The sequence below is a fragment of the Apium graveolens genome, unplaced genomic scaffold (genome assembly GCF_009905375.1).
Source record: "Apium graveolens cultivar Ventura unplaced genomic scaffold, ASM990537v1 ctg2287, whole genome shotgun sequence".
In the NCBI taxonomy this organism is placed as follows: domain Eukaryota; kingdom Viridiplantae; phylum Streptophyta; class Magnoliopsida; order Apiales; family Apiaceae; genus Apium; species Apium graveolens.
In genome coordinates, this window is record NW_027417589.1 from 39,406 (window position 1) to 57,805 (window position 18,400).

The window sequence follows — 18,400 nt, forward strand, 5'->3', positions numbered from 1 at the left end:
GGAAACATTAGGTATGAGTTATGAAATTAATTTTGTCTGGGTTTAGCGGACACTACAAAAATATAAACCTTTTCTAAAATGACTATTTAAGAAATTGTTTGTTAATAAATTAATAAAATTTTAGGTTTATGAACATTTCATAATTCACTCAACATGGATTATATTTTCTATCATATCCTTATAACATTACAATATATTTATGCAATACCAATGATGCTATAATTTTTCACAAATCAGGAGTCTTTGTGATCATACATATGCTTTGCATTAAAGGGTAGTGCATGGTTGGATAAAGTGAAAAATATACAAACTAATGACTCATAATTTGTTATATATATTATCACAGGCCCATCTAATATGTTTTACAATGAAAAGCAAAATATTAATGTATAACTTTCATCCAATTTATTTAAGAGTAAATGCCTAATTATTCATAAAATAATTGAAAGATCTACTCAAAACAAATAAATCACCAAATTTTTTTGAAGAAATAAACAATAAAATTACTTTTCAAATAAAGGATGTTAACCAGCTATAGCTGATTTATAAATACTTCCTCTGTTTTATTTATTTGTAGCTTTGACTTTTGCACAGAAGGTGATTTGACCGCATAGTTAAAATTATCATTTATAAAATTTTCTTTTTGTAAATAAAAGTAAACAACTTATATTTTAATTCACAAAAAGAAAATTTTTAAAATCATATTTCTTACTAGCCGGTCAAATCACATTGAAATATGTGCAAAAGTTAAAGCGACAAATAAAAAAAATAAAGGGATTAATACTTTGTTATGTAAAGGACATTTCCATATATAGCAATAATTAATTTGAATTAATTTGAATTAATTTGGTATATCTATAATATTATTATCTACCTCAATATTTATGCAATATTGTTGTTGGATTATAAATATTATATGCAGATATCACTCAGATTATTGATATCAGCTGGTAAAATCCAAAATTCCCCAGCTTGTTGCCACTACTACTTATACACACTTGTAAAGACATGCAGCCACCATTTCTCATTCCTCACACATCATCTACTCATTACTACTCTCTCTCTCTCTCTCCCTCTCCCTCTCCCTCTCCCTCTCTCCCTCTCTCTCGCCCCCTCTCTCTCTCCCTCTCTCTCGCCCCCTCTCTCTCTCCCTCTCTCCCTCTCTCTCTCCCCCCTCTCACACACATAGATCAGAAAGAAGAAAAAATGGCGAAGAGTTGGAGTTGCAGCAACTTTGGAAAAGATCTTGCTTTTCTGATTGTGCAATTCTTGGATGAGCACAATTTGACAGACACTGCTCGGGCGTATGATTTTAATTTTTTGGATATATCAATGTTTTTTATTTGTCTGTTTGATTGAAACCCTATATACTATTTATGTTAATTTGATTTAAGCTTACACATCATTGATTTGTTATTTTGAAGGCTGGAGAGGGAAGGCAAATTATTCTTCAACATGAAATATGTTGAAGAAGCTGTTAAGGATGGAAACTGGAAAGACCTCGAAAATTACATCTTAGATTTTACAAAAATCGATGAGAACGCATTGTCTACTCAAATGATTTTCGAGATTCGAAAACAGCGGTACATTGAAGCTTTGGATAGGTAAGTTATAATTTAAGTTTCATTTGCTAAATTCTTAAAGTTTGTTACTAGAAAGCTATGTATTACTCGGACTCGATTAGAAGAATTTGACGATGTACATGTGTATAAGTATCAGAATGAGTAAAGAATAGTGTTCGATAGTACTTCATGACAAAATAAAGAATCGTGAGTAACATAGGTGCAACATCTGTGTAGGGATATTTTAGTGGTGCTTTAAGTATTTAAGTATCATTTAGCCATTTTATATGGGGTGTTGGCCTCAAATGTCACTATTTGGGGTTAAATGATCCTCAATGTCACTTTTTGAATTGTTGGCCCCAAATGTCATTTCAAAACGGAGTTTCGGTTGAAATTTTTCAAAATAGACGAAAAACGCAGTTTCGTGTTGAGTTTTTCTATAACAATTTTTTTTTAATTTTTTTATAAATAAAAGGAAAACGCAGTTTCATTTTGTGTTTTTATTTAAAAACGTGGTTTCAAACTGTGTTTTTGATGAAAACCCAATTTTAGAAGTTGTTTCGGTCAAAAACACAGTCTCGTCTTTGGTTTATGGATATGAAAACGGCGTTTCAAACCGAGTTTTTCATAAAAACGCAGTTTCTAACCGAGTTTTTCTTAGGATGTGAAAAACACACAACAAAAACGCAGATCCAAAATGAGTTAATATGAAAAACTCATCCTGAGATTGCGTTTTGCCCACCTAAACATGAATTGAAGTTGCGTTTCAAAAAAAAAATTGAAAACGAAACACGAAATCGCGTTTTTTATTAATAACAAAAACTTTAACCGAAACTCCGTTTTGGAGTGATATTTATGACTAATTATTCAGAAAATGACATTGAGGATCATTTGAATCAAAATAGTGACATTTGGGACCTTTTTTCTTTTATATGCAACAATAATTATTTTATTTTTCAATTTCCTTATTTGATTTCAGCCATCAATATGCAATAGCTCTGGAAATATTGACAAATGAATTGCAACCGATAGTTGATGCTCAAAATGAAGAGATTTACAATGAGCTCGCCCAGCTTATATGCTTGAACAACGTGAGGTATATATATAAGCACACTCCTTTAAAGTATATTTTCCGTACATCCCCACATGTATCACGCGGGACCAACAGGTGACATATAATACACTAGAACCCCCCGTTCCGTACACCCCCACATGTACCACGCGGGACCAACAGGTGACATATAATAACTAGAACCCCCGTTTCGTACACCTGCACATGTATCACGCGGGACCAACACGTGACATGTAATATACTAGAACCCCGTGAATTAATACTCTCTAAAGTGACAAAAAGTTTTGGTCTTATGTATATAGCAACGAGTAATTATGTATAAACTCCTCTAATGTGATAATCTTTTCTAAAGTAATCAATGTTTCCGGTCTAAATGATATCACTTTAGAGGGTTTTAGTGTAAAGATGTTCTATATATTTTTATGAACGTTGAGTGGAAATGAACTTGCAATTGTCCTTACTGCAGAGAAAATGAAAAGCTTGGAAACTATTACACTGATACAGAAGGCGTTCGATTTTCGCTCATCTCAAGAAGATGATAGAACGGAATCCTGCTCTCAAGGACAAGCTTAACTATCCTATCATTGAGCACTCGCGTCTAAAGGTCCTGATGAACCACAGGTACATCAGGCTACAATACTAAAACTTTAATAATTGCGTTTTTTGTGCGGGTGTGTTCTCTAATTTGGTTGAAATCTTATAAATCTATTCTTGTTTTCTTGGTGATCATAGCCTCAACTGTCAGCATTTGTTGTGCAAGTCTCCCGAGGCGAACCCTGCAGTTAGTACACTGTTTGTTGATCATACATGCGGGGATGAAGTGGTTTTATCTCTCAATGTGAGTGCCTTTCGGTCCATAGGTGCTTAGAGTACTTAATTCCGGAAAAAGAACAGATATATAATCATAGTAAGGTTAATGACTTTTTCGGCCTCAAAGTTTGCACCAATGTAATCATAAAACCCTGAAGTTTAAAAGCGTAGTTTTTCAGTCCTCGGGTATCCAAAATATGCTTTTTATCCTTGGACCGGGAAAAAAACCGGGTGAAAAACCGGCCGGTCCAAGGGTAAAAGGTTACGTTTTCGGTACCTGAGGGGCAAAAAGGTACGGTAGTGAACTACAAGGGCTGATGGGTATATTGGTGCAAAGTTGAGGTTTAAAAGGTCATTAAGTCATCATAGTATGTGGTTAGAAATTTGTGCTCTAATGCATTTTGTGTAGTGTAGTACTACTTTGATCATTTTCAGGTTCTAAGAGAACATATAGAGTGTTACATGATCTTTAAGGTTCACTAATTGGCTTTTGTGTTTAATACTGCAGGATGGAGATTGTCGCGGTTTAGGATATTTGATTAATGCCTGTAAAACAGATGAGAGGAATAACTCTGTCGTTCCTGAAATTAGTGAACAAGCTCAACTCTATACTTTGAGGCTTCCTGATCCCATTTTAACATCAAAAGTATGTATCTACTATACAATAGGTCCATTTTCTAACAGGAATTGTGTCGGTTCGACGCTTTTTTAAACGTCAGTTGCATATTGCCATCTTTATTTTGTTCTAACGATCTAATCCTTTAGTTATATAATTCAGATTGACAGGATAGCTTACAACAATTCAGGATATACCATATTTGCATTGTCCTGTAGCGGGGCATTGAAGTTCTGGAACATGAAAACGGAGAATGCAAATGAGGCCAGAGAAGTATAGATTGTTTTAAAGTCTATTGCTAACATCCCTTCATACATGTGCTTCACAGTTCACATTATCTTATCTTCGTTACTTTTGCAAATTAATGCAGGTAAGTTATTCTGGATTCTTGTCCAATGATGTAGGAACGGGGGAACATGAACTTGTTGTCCCGTGTTTTGCTCTGTCAAAGAATGATTCATATGTTGCATCTGCCTCGGGAGGGAAAGTATCGTTGTTTGGCTTGCAGACATCTGAAATCGAGTTGTTCAAAGTATAGCTGAGCTCTTACTATTTACTATTTGGCATACATTTATTTCTTCCGCTTCATACATGGTCAAATTTTAAGATTTCACTTTGTAAATAAGAACTTTTTCTTAACCAATCGCTCTAAAACCTCAAAGTGGCAGGGGAATGCCCTTTCCAGGATCTTATACTATTTTTCTAACACTTTTGTGCACTTCCTTTTGGGCAGAATTTGACCACAGTCATGTCTCCGCCACCTGCTGCAACTTGTGCTATGTTCTATCCTGAGGACAATAATTTCATTATTTTCGGCATGGAGGATGGCTCTATAAGAATCTACGATGTTAGGACAGACCAGGTCTACTACACCTTTACTGATAATTAAGTGTTTTAAATCAAATTATGGATTAGTTATTAAAATTTTATCTCTGTTGTATACAGGTCAAAGCCCAGATAAAAGCTCATGATCAGACGAGAGTCACTGGCCTTGCCTATTCCAGTGCTTTAAACATCCTCGTCTCGTCTGCATATAATGCTGAGGTGCATTTCTGCAAGATTAACGTCTTAGGCCAATAGAAGTTACCAGATAACTAGGCAGCTATTTTACCATAGTCTCTTCACACTGATTTATATTTTTTCCTGTCTTGCAGATCAGTTCTTGGAGTAATTTTGCATTGATAAAGCAGACAAGTAAATTCCTGGACATCGGTGGACACGTGTTTCCCGGGCGCACTTGTGTCAAGTTTCAGCAGGATCAAAAACTCATATTAGTTGTTCATGAAAACTGTTTAGCCACTCTCGAGGGACCTGATCTTAAGCTCTGCTCCCAGGTATCTGAAATTTATTCGCCGGCTTGACATCGCATATACTTTATTGAATACTAGAACATGCTTAATCACACAATCTCATTAACATACATTTTGCAGTGGGTTTCTAATGAACTGATTTCTGATGCTACATATTCGTGTGACGGCCTCACAATATATGCAAGCTTCATAAGGGGGCACATTGTTATCTTCGATTCATCATTCACCGAGAGGTGTATCATCAACCCGAGTGCCTACATACCTCAGAATCCAAGGTACTTGTTGTGTTACATACATTGTATCCCAGAAATGTTAGTTTGCAATACAGTAGAACCTCGATAAATGAATAATCTCGTTAAATGAATATATATTTTTCGGTCCCAACATAATAGAGATAATTTATTTTTTACCTCAATAAATGAATAATCTCCTTTAATAAACCGAATAAATCATATTGTTCATATTTACAGCACAATGGTTAATTGTTGGGCTATTGCGGCTCATCCTAATAACCCGAATCAGTTTGCTATTGGACTCGGTGATGGCTCGGTACTAGTAGTAGAACCTCGAGAGGGGAATTGGCCGGGGACACCACAGCTTGACAATGTTGCTGCAGGGGAGAAGGATCATGAAATGCCAGTAGAAAAGAAGTTGATATGAGTTTTATTCATACAGAGTGCCAGTGGCTTTTGAATTCTTATGTTTTAAATTCTGAAGACCAGGATCTAGTGAGTTTATTTTACATGACTATGTTTTTTTTTGTTGGGGGGAGGGGGCTATTTTTAAATTACCATGTTAATGGTTAATGGATCCAATTTGATGAGAATACAATAATATACAATTTGAGGTCCAAGTTCGACCGGACCTTACTCACATTCGGTTTTCAAATTCACAATGAACATATATGCCGTTTATTCCGCAGATTTATATATAAGAAATTCGAAAGGCCTTTGATCGTTAGTAGCCTGCAAGACTTACCCCTTGCTTCCGAGTTTTAATTAGGAAGAAAAACAAATGGTGGATGAGTAAAGTAATTTAACTTGCATTAATATTTGTACTCGCGAGTTTTTAAAAATGAGCGAAAACAAGTGATAATGAATGTAAATTTAACAAACTTTCATTCCAAAACTTTCACTCCCAAAATGGGATGAAAGTACTTTACCTCATTACCACTTACTTCCTTCCCTTTAAAAAACTCGAGGCCTTAAGGAATGTATTTTATCTAGCAATGCAAATCCAACAAATAATAAAATATTAAATGTGATACTACCATAGGACCCGATGCTTAAAAAATCCGGAAAGTTATGCATTCTAACTCTAAGTCATTATGATTAGTTTAAATGAATCAGATGTCACTTGCCTTACAGGGTTTTGGTATTTTTGTAAGCATTAGGTTACAAACTCCCTCCATCTTGTATCACATTTCCTTTTATACAATTCAAAATTACCAACTTTTGACTAACGATTTAACATTACTCGTATATTATTTTTAAAAGCTAAAAATTATATATTAAAGTAGATTAAATCTATTTTTCGGTGATGTAATTTTTTTAATTGTTCAATTATAAATTATTAATAAATTTACTTAAGTCAATTTGACCGGCACAAATACAAAGAGGACACATAATGCACTTCTATATTATACTCTGTTTTTTAATATTTATAACATAATTTTTTAACTTAAAATAATTATTTTTAAAATTTCTTTTTGTGAATTTTAACATAAATTTTATATTTTTATTTATAAGTAATATTCAATTAAAACACTTTGAGGTGTTAGAAAAGTCAACCATCAAATATAAAAATAGGGAGTAGTTGAAGGAGGGGGTTATATTTTTAATGTGATCATATAGAGCACAGGGGCTACATATTAAATCAAATATTACAAAATATTAGATAATATGTCTGTATATAATATATACACGTATAAACTAAATGAAAGAGTCATAATTTTTGTTCAAGTATATACTTTTTTTTAAAATAATAAATAGAAGATTGAACATTTTTAATGAACAATTAACATTTTTTAAAATGTGGTCTCTAAATAATATAACATAAAAAATATTTTTACTTTCAAAAACTCAATGGTTTTGATGATTACATATAAATTTAAAATTTTACTTAAACTTAAATAATTTAACTTATTTTGAAACGTATAAAATTTTGCTTTGGGAAATTAGGTTTACAGGAGAATGTACTAGGTACAATTAAGCAACGTAACGTGGCAAACACAGATGATTTTAATTTAGGTTACACGACAATAGTAAGTAATGAAAGATATACCCCTTATATACACCATATCCGAATTTAGGGCACACATTAAGGAAACATTAGGTATGAGTTATGAAATTAATTTTGTCTGGGTTTAGCGAACACTACAAAAATATAAACCTTTTCTAAAATGACTATTTAAGAAATTGTTTGTTAATAAATTAATAAAATTTTAGGTTTATGAACATTTCATAATTCACTCAACATGGATTATATTTTCTATCATATCCTTATAACATTACAATATATTTATGCTATACCAATGATGCTATAATTTTTCACAAATCAGTAGTCTTTGTGATCATACATATGCTTTGTATTACAGGGTAGTACATGGTTGGATAAAGTGAAAAATATACAAACTAATGACTCATAATTTGTTATATATATTATCACAGGCCCATCTAATATGCTTTAATTACAATGAAAAGCAAAATATTAATGTATAACTTTCATCCAATTTATTTAAAAGTAAATGCCTAATTATTCATAAAAGAATTTATTTAAGAGTGCCTGTGGCTTTTGAATTCTTATGTTTTAAATTCTGAAGACAGGATCTAATGTTTTACATTACCATGTTAATGGTTAATGGATATAATTTGATGAGAATACAGTAATATACATTTTGAGGTGTTAAAAATTAGATTATATTTTTCTTGATATCTGGGTGCTAAATGAGTAGTGGTAAGTGCAAAACAAATTTGTTTTAAGGGGCAACTTATAAAATGATGTGACATATGTGATATTCACATATTTTAATTGAATTGTTAATGTGAATGTAGGGATTTATTTCAATCGTTTTTTAAATGTTTATTTTGTGAAAAATAAATTTATATACAATTTTGTGGATTTGTGATCCTAAATTAATTGTTGTAACACCTTTATTTTTTTACTTGGACTAAATTACTCTCAATTGTTTCTCAAAATGTTCATTGGGTCCGCTATACTCCATTTTTATTTATATTTTTTGTCGGAAAGCATGTACTCAATTAATAATATCTTGTATTGCACTTTTTTCTATTTTATTTATATTTGTAGTGTGTGTTTTGTTATGTTTTTATTTAGTTATGATTGGATTTATTTGGTGTTTGATCTATTGAGAACGAGATTATTGTGGTTTTTGTTGATATGGAAAGCCTATATCGATTCTCGGGAGTTCGTGATTAGCTCACCTTTTACAAACAAAAAGTTGTTCATTCTTCACGTGTTTACAGTTTTGGCATGTCTATAACTGTTATTCGACATGTAGATAGTCGGGTTGTATTCGGCATGTCTATAGTTGGTATCCGGCATTAGATAATTGTGGTGCCGTTTCTCCAATATCAGTTTGTGCGATCGGTGTTTCTGAACACTGGATTAGCAATGGTTTTATTGTGATATGGTCAATTGTGATGTTATTATTTTCGGAGATGTTGGTGCAGCTTGCATCGCTTAAGATGATTTTGATTTCGTTTTTAGTTTCAAGAATTTTTAAATTCCGTGTGTTAAATAATTAGAAAACAGATCATCTAATTGTTTAGTAAATTATTTGTTTTACCACCTGGTTGTATCGGCAGTTGAGGGTTTATCCGACTATATTCTTTTCAAATTTATGAAAACTTTTTATTTGTAAAACAAAATCAGTTTAGTAAATAGGGTACAAAATTGGTTCCAAAATAATTATAAAATGACATATGTCATATTTGATTTTTATTGCTAAATAAAAATGGACGCCTTATATTCACCACAATTAAATTATCCGATATTCCCGGATGAGCCATGATACGTGAGTTGGTAATACTTTTTTGTATTTTTATACCCTTTATCATTCACAATCCGAGTCCGGCTCTGTTTGAGATTTCTGTTAGTAATAATTGTGTTGTTAAAAAATATGTTACTGGAAAAAATGTTGTTGTAAAAATAAGATGATTGTTTGATAATTTTTTTAATAAGTATATGTTTTGATGTAAAAAATTAAAAATAATAATGATTTTGGTAAGATTTGATGGTGAAATCGGTATCAGCTTTACACAACTTCTAAAAAACAGTTTTTTTTAAAGTATGTGGAACTTATTTTAACAAACAATTTTTAAATTTGTTTTCAGCGAAAAATTGTTTTGTTGTCTACAATATAATAGTATAATAGGGGTGTACAGACGAATCGCTCAATCGCTCGCAACCGAACCGCATTTTGCGGATAATCGCGAAACGCGGGTTGGTTGTGGATCTAAAATTTAAAAACCGCTCATTAGCGGTTTGGATGCAGTTTTAATTTTTTGAAAATCGCAACCGTAACCGCAACTCGCAACATATATTAATAATAAAATATATTTTCAAGAATGTAATTGATACCATATAAATTAAGAAGTATACACATTTATTAACTAAACTTAGGTTAATGTTAAGATTTCGTTCATATAATTCACAATCATTATAAGATATATAACCAAAACAAATGGAAAATGTAATCAAAATGTAATTTTTTTTATCCCTTTCTTTGTTCTTTTCTCTCACCTCCATATTTTTATATGTTTTTAATATCTTTACTCCACATGGAGCATTTAATTTGTATTTTATTTTTTAATGTAAATTTATCACGTAACTTAAACTTGAATTTATTAATATTCCGAATTTATTTTTTTTGTAAATTATTAATTATTATAAAATAAGTGGTTGAACCGCAACCCGATCCGCAATAACCGCATATTCACAACCGCAATTGACACGGTTAACCACAAATACGGTTGCGGATGACAAATTTCTAAAACCGCTCCTCGCGGTTTGGTTCTACTTCTACCCCAAAACCAATCTGATCCGATCGAATCGCGTACACAGTAATAAAAGTTGGCACGCAATTTTAAAAAGTGGATTAAGAGAATGGAAAAGAAAATCCAATATTTTGGTAACAGAGTATTTGGGCATAATGGAAAAGTGGAGATTAGATTTTATCACTTAAGCCTGGTCTGTAATCACTATTTAGTTTAGCCCAATCTACTCATGTGGATCAACGTTTAAAGAGTCCAAGCCCAGTTCCAAGTTTACAGCCCTAACAACAGCTAACGTGTATAATGTAGTTTGAATTTTCGTTTTCTGTTTTTTTTTTTTTTTGCAAAAGAAGAAGCATTTTATTAAACTTTCAAATCGTCATACAAGACAGAACTAAAGAGTTGATGGACATCTCCACCACTCCAATTACGATTAGCTATAGAACTCGAATGTCTCACTAATTCATGAGCCACCTTATTCGCAGATCGCTTAACAAAATTTAACACCATATTGCGTTGTTTAAGTTGAGACAACATGGCCTTACAATCATCAACCCTTCGGCCAAAGTAAGATAAAGTGATATTCGAACATCTAATTGCCTGGATAGCAACCAAGCAATCTGACTCCACCACCATGTTTCCCACCTTCTTCTCCTTCACCCAGCTCAACGCTTCCCTGATTCCCATGGCTTCTGTTATTTCTGGATCCACCTGGCCTTGCTTGCACTTTGTTTGAGCCTCAACCACATTCTCCTGACTATCTCGAACTAGAAAGGCAAAGCTGTATTTGTTAGAGTATGTGAAACATGCAGCATCAACATTGATTTTTAATTCTCCTACGTTTGGTTTCGTCCAACGCTCGTTGCCATCCGCTTGAGTCATGAACCCAAGAGAAATATCAAATGACTTGTCTTGAGTGTATCTCCACTGATTAAAAATATGCCTTGCTGAATCTACAATTTGAACAAACTCCTCACCTTTTTGATTCCAGATTATTGCATTTCTGTTACGCCAGATTGACCAGCATATTGATCTTATCCATTGCAGATCTTCAATCTTATACACACCAACAGCCATCTTGAACCAGTCAAAAAAATTCGTACAAGGCTGAAAATTGAACACATACCCTGCGTACACCCAGCAGGCTTTGGCTACCTGACAGTGAACCAGTGAATGCATAACAGACTCTGTTTCTGCGTTACATACTGGACATAAAGTATCCACTGCTACCCTTCTGATTTGCAGTTGATCTTTCGTAGGAAGTTTACCAGACAGAGCTCTCCACATAAAAATTTTAATCTTTGGAGGTAACTTCAAATTCCACAGCTTTTTCCAAGTACTCGAGTTATCCCCTGAGTTCGGTTGATGGTTATGCTCTGTAAGAATGCCATACGCACTCTTTACTGTATATAAACCCAGCTTTTCATTATTCCAAAACCATGAGTCCGCATCACTATTGCTTAAAGGTATAGAAAGAATTAAGTTAGCGTCTCTGCCGTTAAAGATATCCTTAATCAAATCCTGGTTCCATTCTCTCTCGCCAGTGACCATTAAAGAATTAACCTTAATATCTTTAACGCTTCATGTGATGTGTGAATGTACGGATCTTCTTTATGAGGCAGCCAAGGATCATTCTCAATGCTAACTGTTTCACCTGACCCTATTCTGCGAACTGCTCCCTTCTTTAACAGTACCTGAGCCTCCAAAATACTTTTCCACGTGTAGCTTGAATTATTACCCAACGTTGCCTCCAAAAATGAGCTGTTTGGGAAATATCTTGCCTTGTACAATCTGCTCACTAAACTATCCCGATTTGTTAGAAAACGCCAAATTTGCTTTCCAAGAAGGGCAATGTTGAACTCGTGTAACTTACGGAAACCCAAACCACCTTGAGTTTTCCTTTTGCATAAACGATCCCAACTGAGCCATGAGATACCCCTCTCCTTCTGTTTAGACGTTCTCCACCAGAATTTTGACATAATGCCTTCGAGCTCCTTGCATATTTGTTGAGGAATCAGAAAAATTCCCATAGCGTAGTTTGGAAGAGATTGAGCAACTGTTTTTAAAAGAATTTCTTTTCCCCCTCCTGATAAATATTTCTTGTCCCACCCTTGAACTCTATCTCTGAGATGATCCTTCAGGTAACCAAAAATCGACGTTTTCTTTCTTCCTAACATGTTTGGTAAACCCAAATAGGTAGAGTTGTCTTCTGCTTCCCCAACTCTGAGAATTTTACAAATGTTTACCCTTTCATGTTGTTGAGTATTTCTATTAAAGAATGCCGATGATTTGTCCACATTAATCTTCTGACCAGAGGCATGTTCAAAAATCTGCAGCATATTAACCATCTGCCCTGCTACCTCTGGTTTTGCTTTGCAAAAAATGTATGTATCATCTGCAAAAACAGATGAGAAAGCGACGGAGCACCACGAGCTACCTGAATTCCTTTCAGCAAACTACGTCTTTCAAAATCTTTAATCAATGCTGTAAAGCCCTCCATACAGATCAAGAACAAATATGAAGAAAGGGGGTCACCTTGACGGATACCCCTCGAGGGAATAATAGTACCAAATTCTTTACCAGCATGAGTTATTTGGTATCTTGCAGATGTCACACATTCCATAAAAAGATTAACCAACCTCTGATTTAAGCCCATTTTAAGCATCATTAACTCCAAAAAACTCCATTCCACACGATCGTAAGCCTTACTCATATCTAGCTTGAACGCCATCCAACCTGTTTTTCCTGTGGATTTTCTTTTCATATAATGCATTATCTCATAAGAAATCAAGATATTATATGTTATGAGCCTACCAGGAATAAACGCGCTTTGAGTCTCAGATATCATACCATTCAGGATACGTTTAAATCTGTTGGCCATTACTTTAGATGCAACTTTATACAGGACGTTGCACAAAGATATGGGCCTCAGGTCAGTCATCTTCGAGGGATTCTGCTTCTTAGGAATCAACACTATATTTGTATCCGTAACCTTGTCATCAAATCTGCCGGTTGCAAAGAATTGTTTAACAAACTGAAATACGTCATCGCCTACAATGTGCCAGCATCTTTGGTAAAAATCTGGGTTCATCCCATCTGGCCCAGGGGACTTGTCAAGATGCATACTAAACAGAGCACTTTTGACTTCACTTTTCTCTATATCTTCCAACAGAAGTGCATTCTGCTCGTCTGTCACGCACCTAAAAACATAATTAATGATCCTCTCACAGCTTGTATCCGATCTTGAGAAAAGCTCACTGAAATATTCTATCATGACTTCTTGAAGACCATCTTCCCAACCCATTACTGTTCCATTCTTATCCTCCAGATTCGATATGTAATTCATTTTGCGTCTCACCTTCGTAGCTGCATGAAAGAATTTGCTGTTTTGGTCTCCTTCACGGAGCCAAAGATGTTTAGAACGTTACTTCCAAAAAATTTCTTGCTGGGTATAAACTTCTTCGAGTTGCTTAGAGGCATCTTGATAAAGCTTTACTGATCGATTATCTCTCCTGCCTTTCATCGATATTAACATCTTTTTGCTCTGTCTGGTCCGATCTTTAAAGTTTCCTGTGATCTCCTTACCCCAACTTGATAACGTTTCTGAGCACAAAGCTATTTTCTCTTGAATCGACTTGTGTTGATGCATACTCCAAGTTTCTTTGACAATTTGCAGACACATTGGTTCTCTCAACCATGCATTTTCAAATTTAAAACGCTTGATCTGGAGAGGCTTTGTTACGATCTTAGGCTCAAGAAAAATTGGAGAATGATCTGAGGCTGACACCTCAATATAGTCAGCTTAGCCTCCGTAAATACCTGCATAAAATTGTTTGAAACCAAGGCTCTATCCAGTTGAATTTCTACCCATGCTTCGGTACCATAACCTCTTTCCCATGTATATCTATAGCCTTCCAGTTTCATATCATTAAGATCGCAATCCTCCACCACTGACTGGAAACCTCGAAGAAGCTACTGAGGGTACGGCCTTCCTCCTTTTTTATCTTCATTACTTAATATATTGTTCATATCTCCTATAATGCACCAAGGAGATGTATCAGTTGCGTGCAAAGTTCTAATAAGATCCCATGTCTCCTGTCGTTTGGCTCGATTTGGTTCTTCGTAAACGCATGTTAATCTATACCTTTCCCAGTCTTTAATCTCCACCATCACATCAATATGGTTCCTGCTATACGATAAAATTCTAACCTCATTCATATTTTTCCACAGCAAAGCCAGTCCTCCACTTTGACCTTGAACCTCCACAGTAAACGAGCCTTCAAAGCTGAGCCTATTTTTGACATACTCTACTCTTTCTTTTTTACATAATATTTCACTAAGGAAAATAAAATTGGGACGTTTCTGGAGACTTAACTCCAACAGGAATTGGAAGGCCCATGGGGTCCCAAGCCCACGACAATTCCAACTTATAAGACTCATTGTTGTGGGCGGACCCCTGTTCCAGAGCCCGCCATATACCCGTTTTTTGAATCCATTGGCATTGTTGGATTATTGATAAAGTCCTGATCCATTTCATCCTCTTCTGTTACTATCTGATGCAAGTCCAAGTCCAAATTAGATTGCTGATCCAGCCCACTAATTATTCTTCTCTTCTTGTTTTCGATAACTGTAATCCCCTTATTTCCCGTTTCAATTTTATTTGCCAGCTCTATCATATCTTTCTCATTCAAAATACCTGATTGCCCGCCAACTTCCTTATCCTTTGAGCTGTCTCCATGATTTACTTCATCTGTAACTACTTCCTAATTTCTTGGATCTAGATTGTTCCTCACCGTATTCCTCCCCGAGCCACCATCATTTGCCGCTTTCCAGTCACCATCCACCCCATCTTCCCTTAGCCATTTTGAACCAATTAATTGAGTTTGACGCATTAAAGGAGCTCTCATCCACACCCCATAAGGTTTTGTAATCTCAGCCTCAGGCACCTCAAATAAACGACTACAAAACTTTTCTGAATGACCTATTATCCCACAGATGAAACAGAAGGTTGGTACATTTTCGTACTTGAAATTTATCCAAAACCATTCAGCTCCAGAACTCCTGATCTTCATTCTCCTCTTGAGTGGACGTGTGACATCAATAGAGACTCTGACTCTCAAGTACTCCTTCCATATACTATGAAAGTTCTTCGAACATGATTCCACAAACACACCTATGTAGTTGCCTACCTCCTTTAACACCCTTTCTGTCATGAATCCCACACGAAGGTCGTGCACCTGAACCCATAAATCAATATTATTTAAACTAACGCCCCTTGGGACATCAGCATCCTGCATACGAGATATTATCAAGGCCTTCTTGTTAAAAGACCAAGGGCTCCCTTCCAATACTCTTTTAATGTCCACCTCATGATAAAATTGGAACAGATAAAGATTTGGCTCAACCTCTCGAATATAGACACCTCGTCCTGGTCGCCATAATGCTGCAAGCGTTTGTTTCATTGCAACAAAATCAATCACTCCATCAACTAAGAAACGCCCCACCGGACATAATTTAGTATCTTTATTATTATCCACCCCTGCATTCACTCCTCCCTCCCCAATATCAAAGGCTATTCCTCCTTCCTCCTCATCATCCAAAGTGATGTTGTTCATCGCTTGGGTGATATTGCTAGTCGACGCCATTGTTTGAATGAATAACCGAAATAGAGAATGAAATAAAATGGATGATTTGATTGAAATACTGACCGATAACACCTCGAAAATGACACTTAAAACTTACTACTCACCATGTCAAAAGACAAGACTAGTATAAGGAAGTTTAGGTGGTACAACGGCTTTGTATTTAGTCTTTCTTCTTCTCGTGAATTTGCAAAACAAATTTCATGTTCTCCTTTTCTCTCACACTAATCTTTACGGTATTACATGACTTTGTAAATATACTGATTTAGGATTGGTGAAAATGATTTTTTTCATTTTCTGTTTAGGTAAAATAAAATGAGTAAATTATTGACCTCATTAATATTTAATTTAATAATAAATAAATTGAAAAGACCGAGAGAGTAGTGTATCCATTTGAGTTTTTAAATTTATTAAAATTTTACGATTTTTAAAAAAAAATTGAATGGTACTAAAGTTACCACCTTATTATTTTCCTAAATTTCGCTGCTACGAAACACAATTTAATAAACTAGTTCTAATTAAATGTAATCGATTACATAAAATCATATTTTTAATAAGGTCAAAATAGTATTCATGTAAATATTTTCAGAATTTTTTAAATCATAAATATTTTTACAATAATAAAAAAATTAACAAATTTTCTAAAAATTAATATATCCGTATCTCACACAAATTATAATTTTGCACGTATTAAAATTTTAAATAATTAAGTGTTAAGACCGGGTCAACCGGTCATAGGCGATTGTGTCTCTTCGAACTAATATTCAAAGTTGAGACAGCTATATTGGCTTCAATAATTCAAACTTTATACAGTATGAAATAATGCAAATTAAATTTTAATTATATTTTCTTTTCAAGAAACTCCGTCAATTCTTGAAGCACATTATAATTTGGGAAAATTTGCCCGTTCCATGTCAGAAACGGAAAGGAATAAGTAAATGACGAATTTATTAAGTATCCAATAATATTCAAGCTGTTATAAATGAAATTGTACTCCGTGAAAATGAAATATATAATATAAAATACATGATACGAATACGAATATTTAGAGGGGTGTATTTAATCAAGATTTTAAAAGATTTTTTTGGATTTTTAAAATCAAGAGATATTTAATTTGGATTTTAAAAAATCTTTTAAAATCTGATAGTATTCAATAGAGATTGAGAAAAGTCTATTAAAATATGAGTTTAGATTTTAAAAAAGTCGACTCATATCTGGCGGTATTCAATTTGGATTTTTAAAAACCCATCAAAATCTGATGGTATTGAAAAGTCGGCGGATTTTTTTTTATTTGAAAAAGTAGTGGATTTTGATGGATTTGCTAGTTTATTTTTAATCTTTTGAAATCTATTTAAAATACATGAGATTTTGAAGGATTTCAGCAAAATTTCACAAAATCAGCAAGACTTGCAAGATTTTTCTATCAACTCCGACAAAATCCACGAACAATTAAAATCAGTGAAAATCTTTTAAAATTCACGAATTATTTTCAATTCTTTAAAATCTGAAATTAATACACCATCTTTAATATTTGTGTATTTTCATGTTAAGTGTATTTAAAAAATACAAAAGTTTAATAAGTTTTATGCAAATATGATTTAAATATATACATTTAATGTATTTGGTAAAAGTTTTATTCTAAAATCTTTTATTTCTATATTTATTTAATTTCGCAGGACGTGTGAAAATTTATGACTTGCATCCATTTTTTGTTTGACATTTAAGTAAACAAAATATGAAAGTAGACCGTAACACGGGTTATGGACGTAAATGAGTCAAACTGTTCGTGAGCTACTTGTAAAATATTGAAATTTGACTCGGTAATAATGTAGTTGAACTCGAGTTTGAGCTATTCAAATTTTTTACCGATCCGAGTTCGAGTTTTAAATTACCCGGTTTGTAAGATTTACGAGTTTTATCGAGCATTTATTATTTTAATTTTTTTAATATAAATATATTTTAATACTCCCTCCGTCCCAATATACGTTTCTTATTTTGACTTTCGGTACTGTTCACGGTAAGCGATTGACTACTAAATTAAGTCTAATCTATAATATTAAACATAGTCATGAGTGATCTCGTTGGATTCGTATTTATCAGTACTTTGATACAGTGAAATTTTTATATTTAATACTAATACGAATTTAAAGATATTAACAATCAAAAGTGTGCATTGACAAACGTGTCCAACACAAATAGGTAACGTTTTTAGAGACGGAGAGAGTATTATATATATATATATATACATATATATATTATATTTTATCGAATTGAGCTTGAGCCAAATCGGTCATATTTCGAGTTTTTGTCAATATTTGATCAAATTAAAATGAGTTTTCGAGTCAAACTCGAGCTTATTAAACTTTTTTACTA

The 18,400-nt window shown here is 33.6% G+C and overlaps 3 protein-coding genes across 3 annotated transcripts; 1 reads left to right on the forward strand and 2 right to left on the reverse strand.

The window, feature by feature from the left end:
* The first annotated feature begins 1,125 nt into the window (after window positions 1–1,125).
* LOC141700388 (topless-related protein 4-like) lies at window positions 1,126–6,070 on the forward strand. The gene is made up of 13 exons (XM_074504172.1): window positions 1,126–1,304; window positions 1,425–1,604; window positions 2,542–2,658; window positions 3,101–3,255; window positions 3,367–3,472; window positions 3,953–4,090; window positions 4,223–4,333; window positions 4,431–4,592; window positions 4,794–4,922; window positions 5,006–5,104; window positions 5,215–5,394; window positions 5,491–5,645; window positions 5,841–6,070. The coding sequence occupies exons 4-13, from the start codon at window positions 3,170–3,172 to the stop codon at window positions 6,028–6,030; spliced, it is 1,356 nt and encodes a 451-aa protein (XP_074360273.1). The 5' UTR covers window positions 1,126–1,304; window positions 1,425–1,604; window positions 2,542–2,658; window positions 3,101–3,169; the 3' UTR covers window positions 6,031–6,070.
* A 5,865-nt stretch (window positions 6,071–11,935) lies between these two features.
* On the reverse strand, window positions 11,936–12,733 carry LOC141700373 (putative mitochondrial protein AtMg00310). The gene has a single exon (XM_074504153.1). It carries the CDS (start codon window positions 12,731–12,733, stop codon window positions 11,936–11,938), a length of 798 nt encoding a protein of 265 aa, XP_074360254.1.
* Window positions 12,734–15,148: 2,415 nt separating this feature from the next.
* On the reverse strand, window positions 15,149–16,030 carry LOC141700374 (uncharacterized). Its single transcript, XM_074504154.1, has one exon. It carries the CDS (start codon window positions 16,028–16,030, stop codon window positions 15,149–15,151), a length of 882 nt encoding a protein of 293 aa, XP_074360255.1.
* Window positions 16,031–18,400: the final 2,370 nt, after the last annotated feature.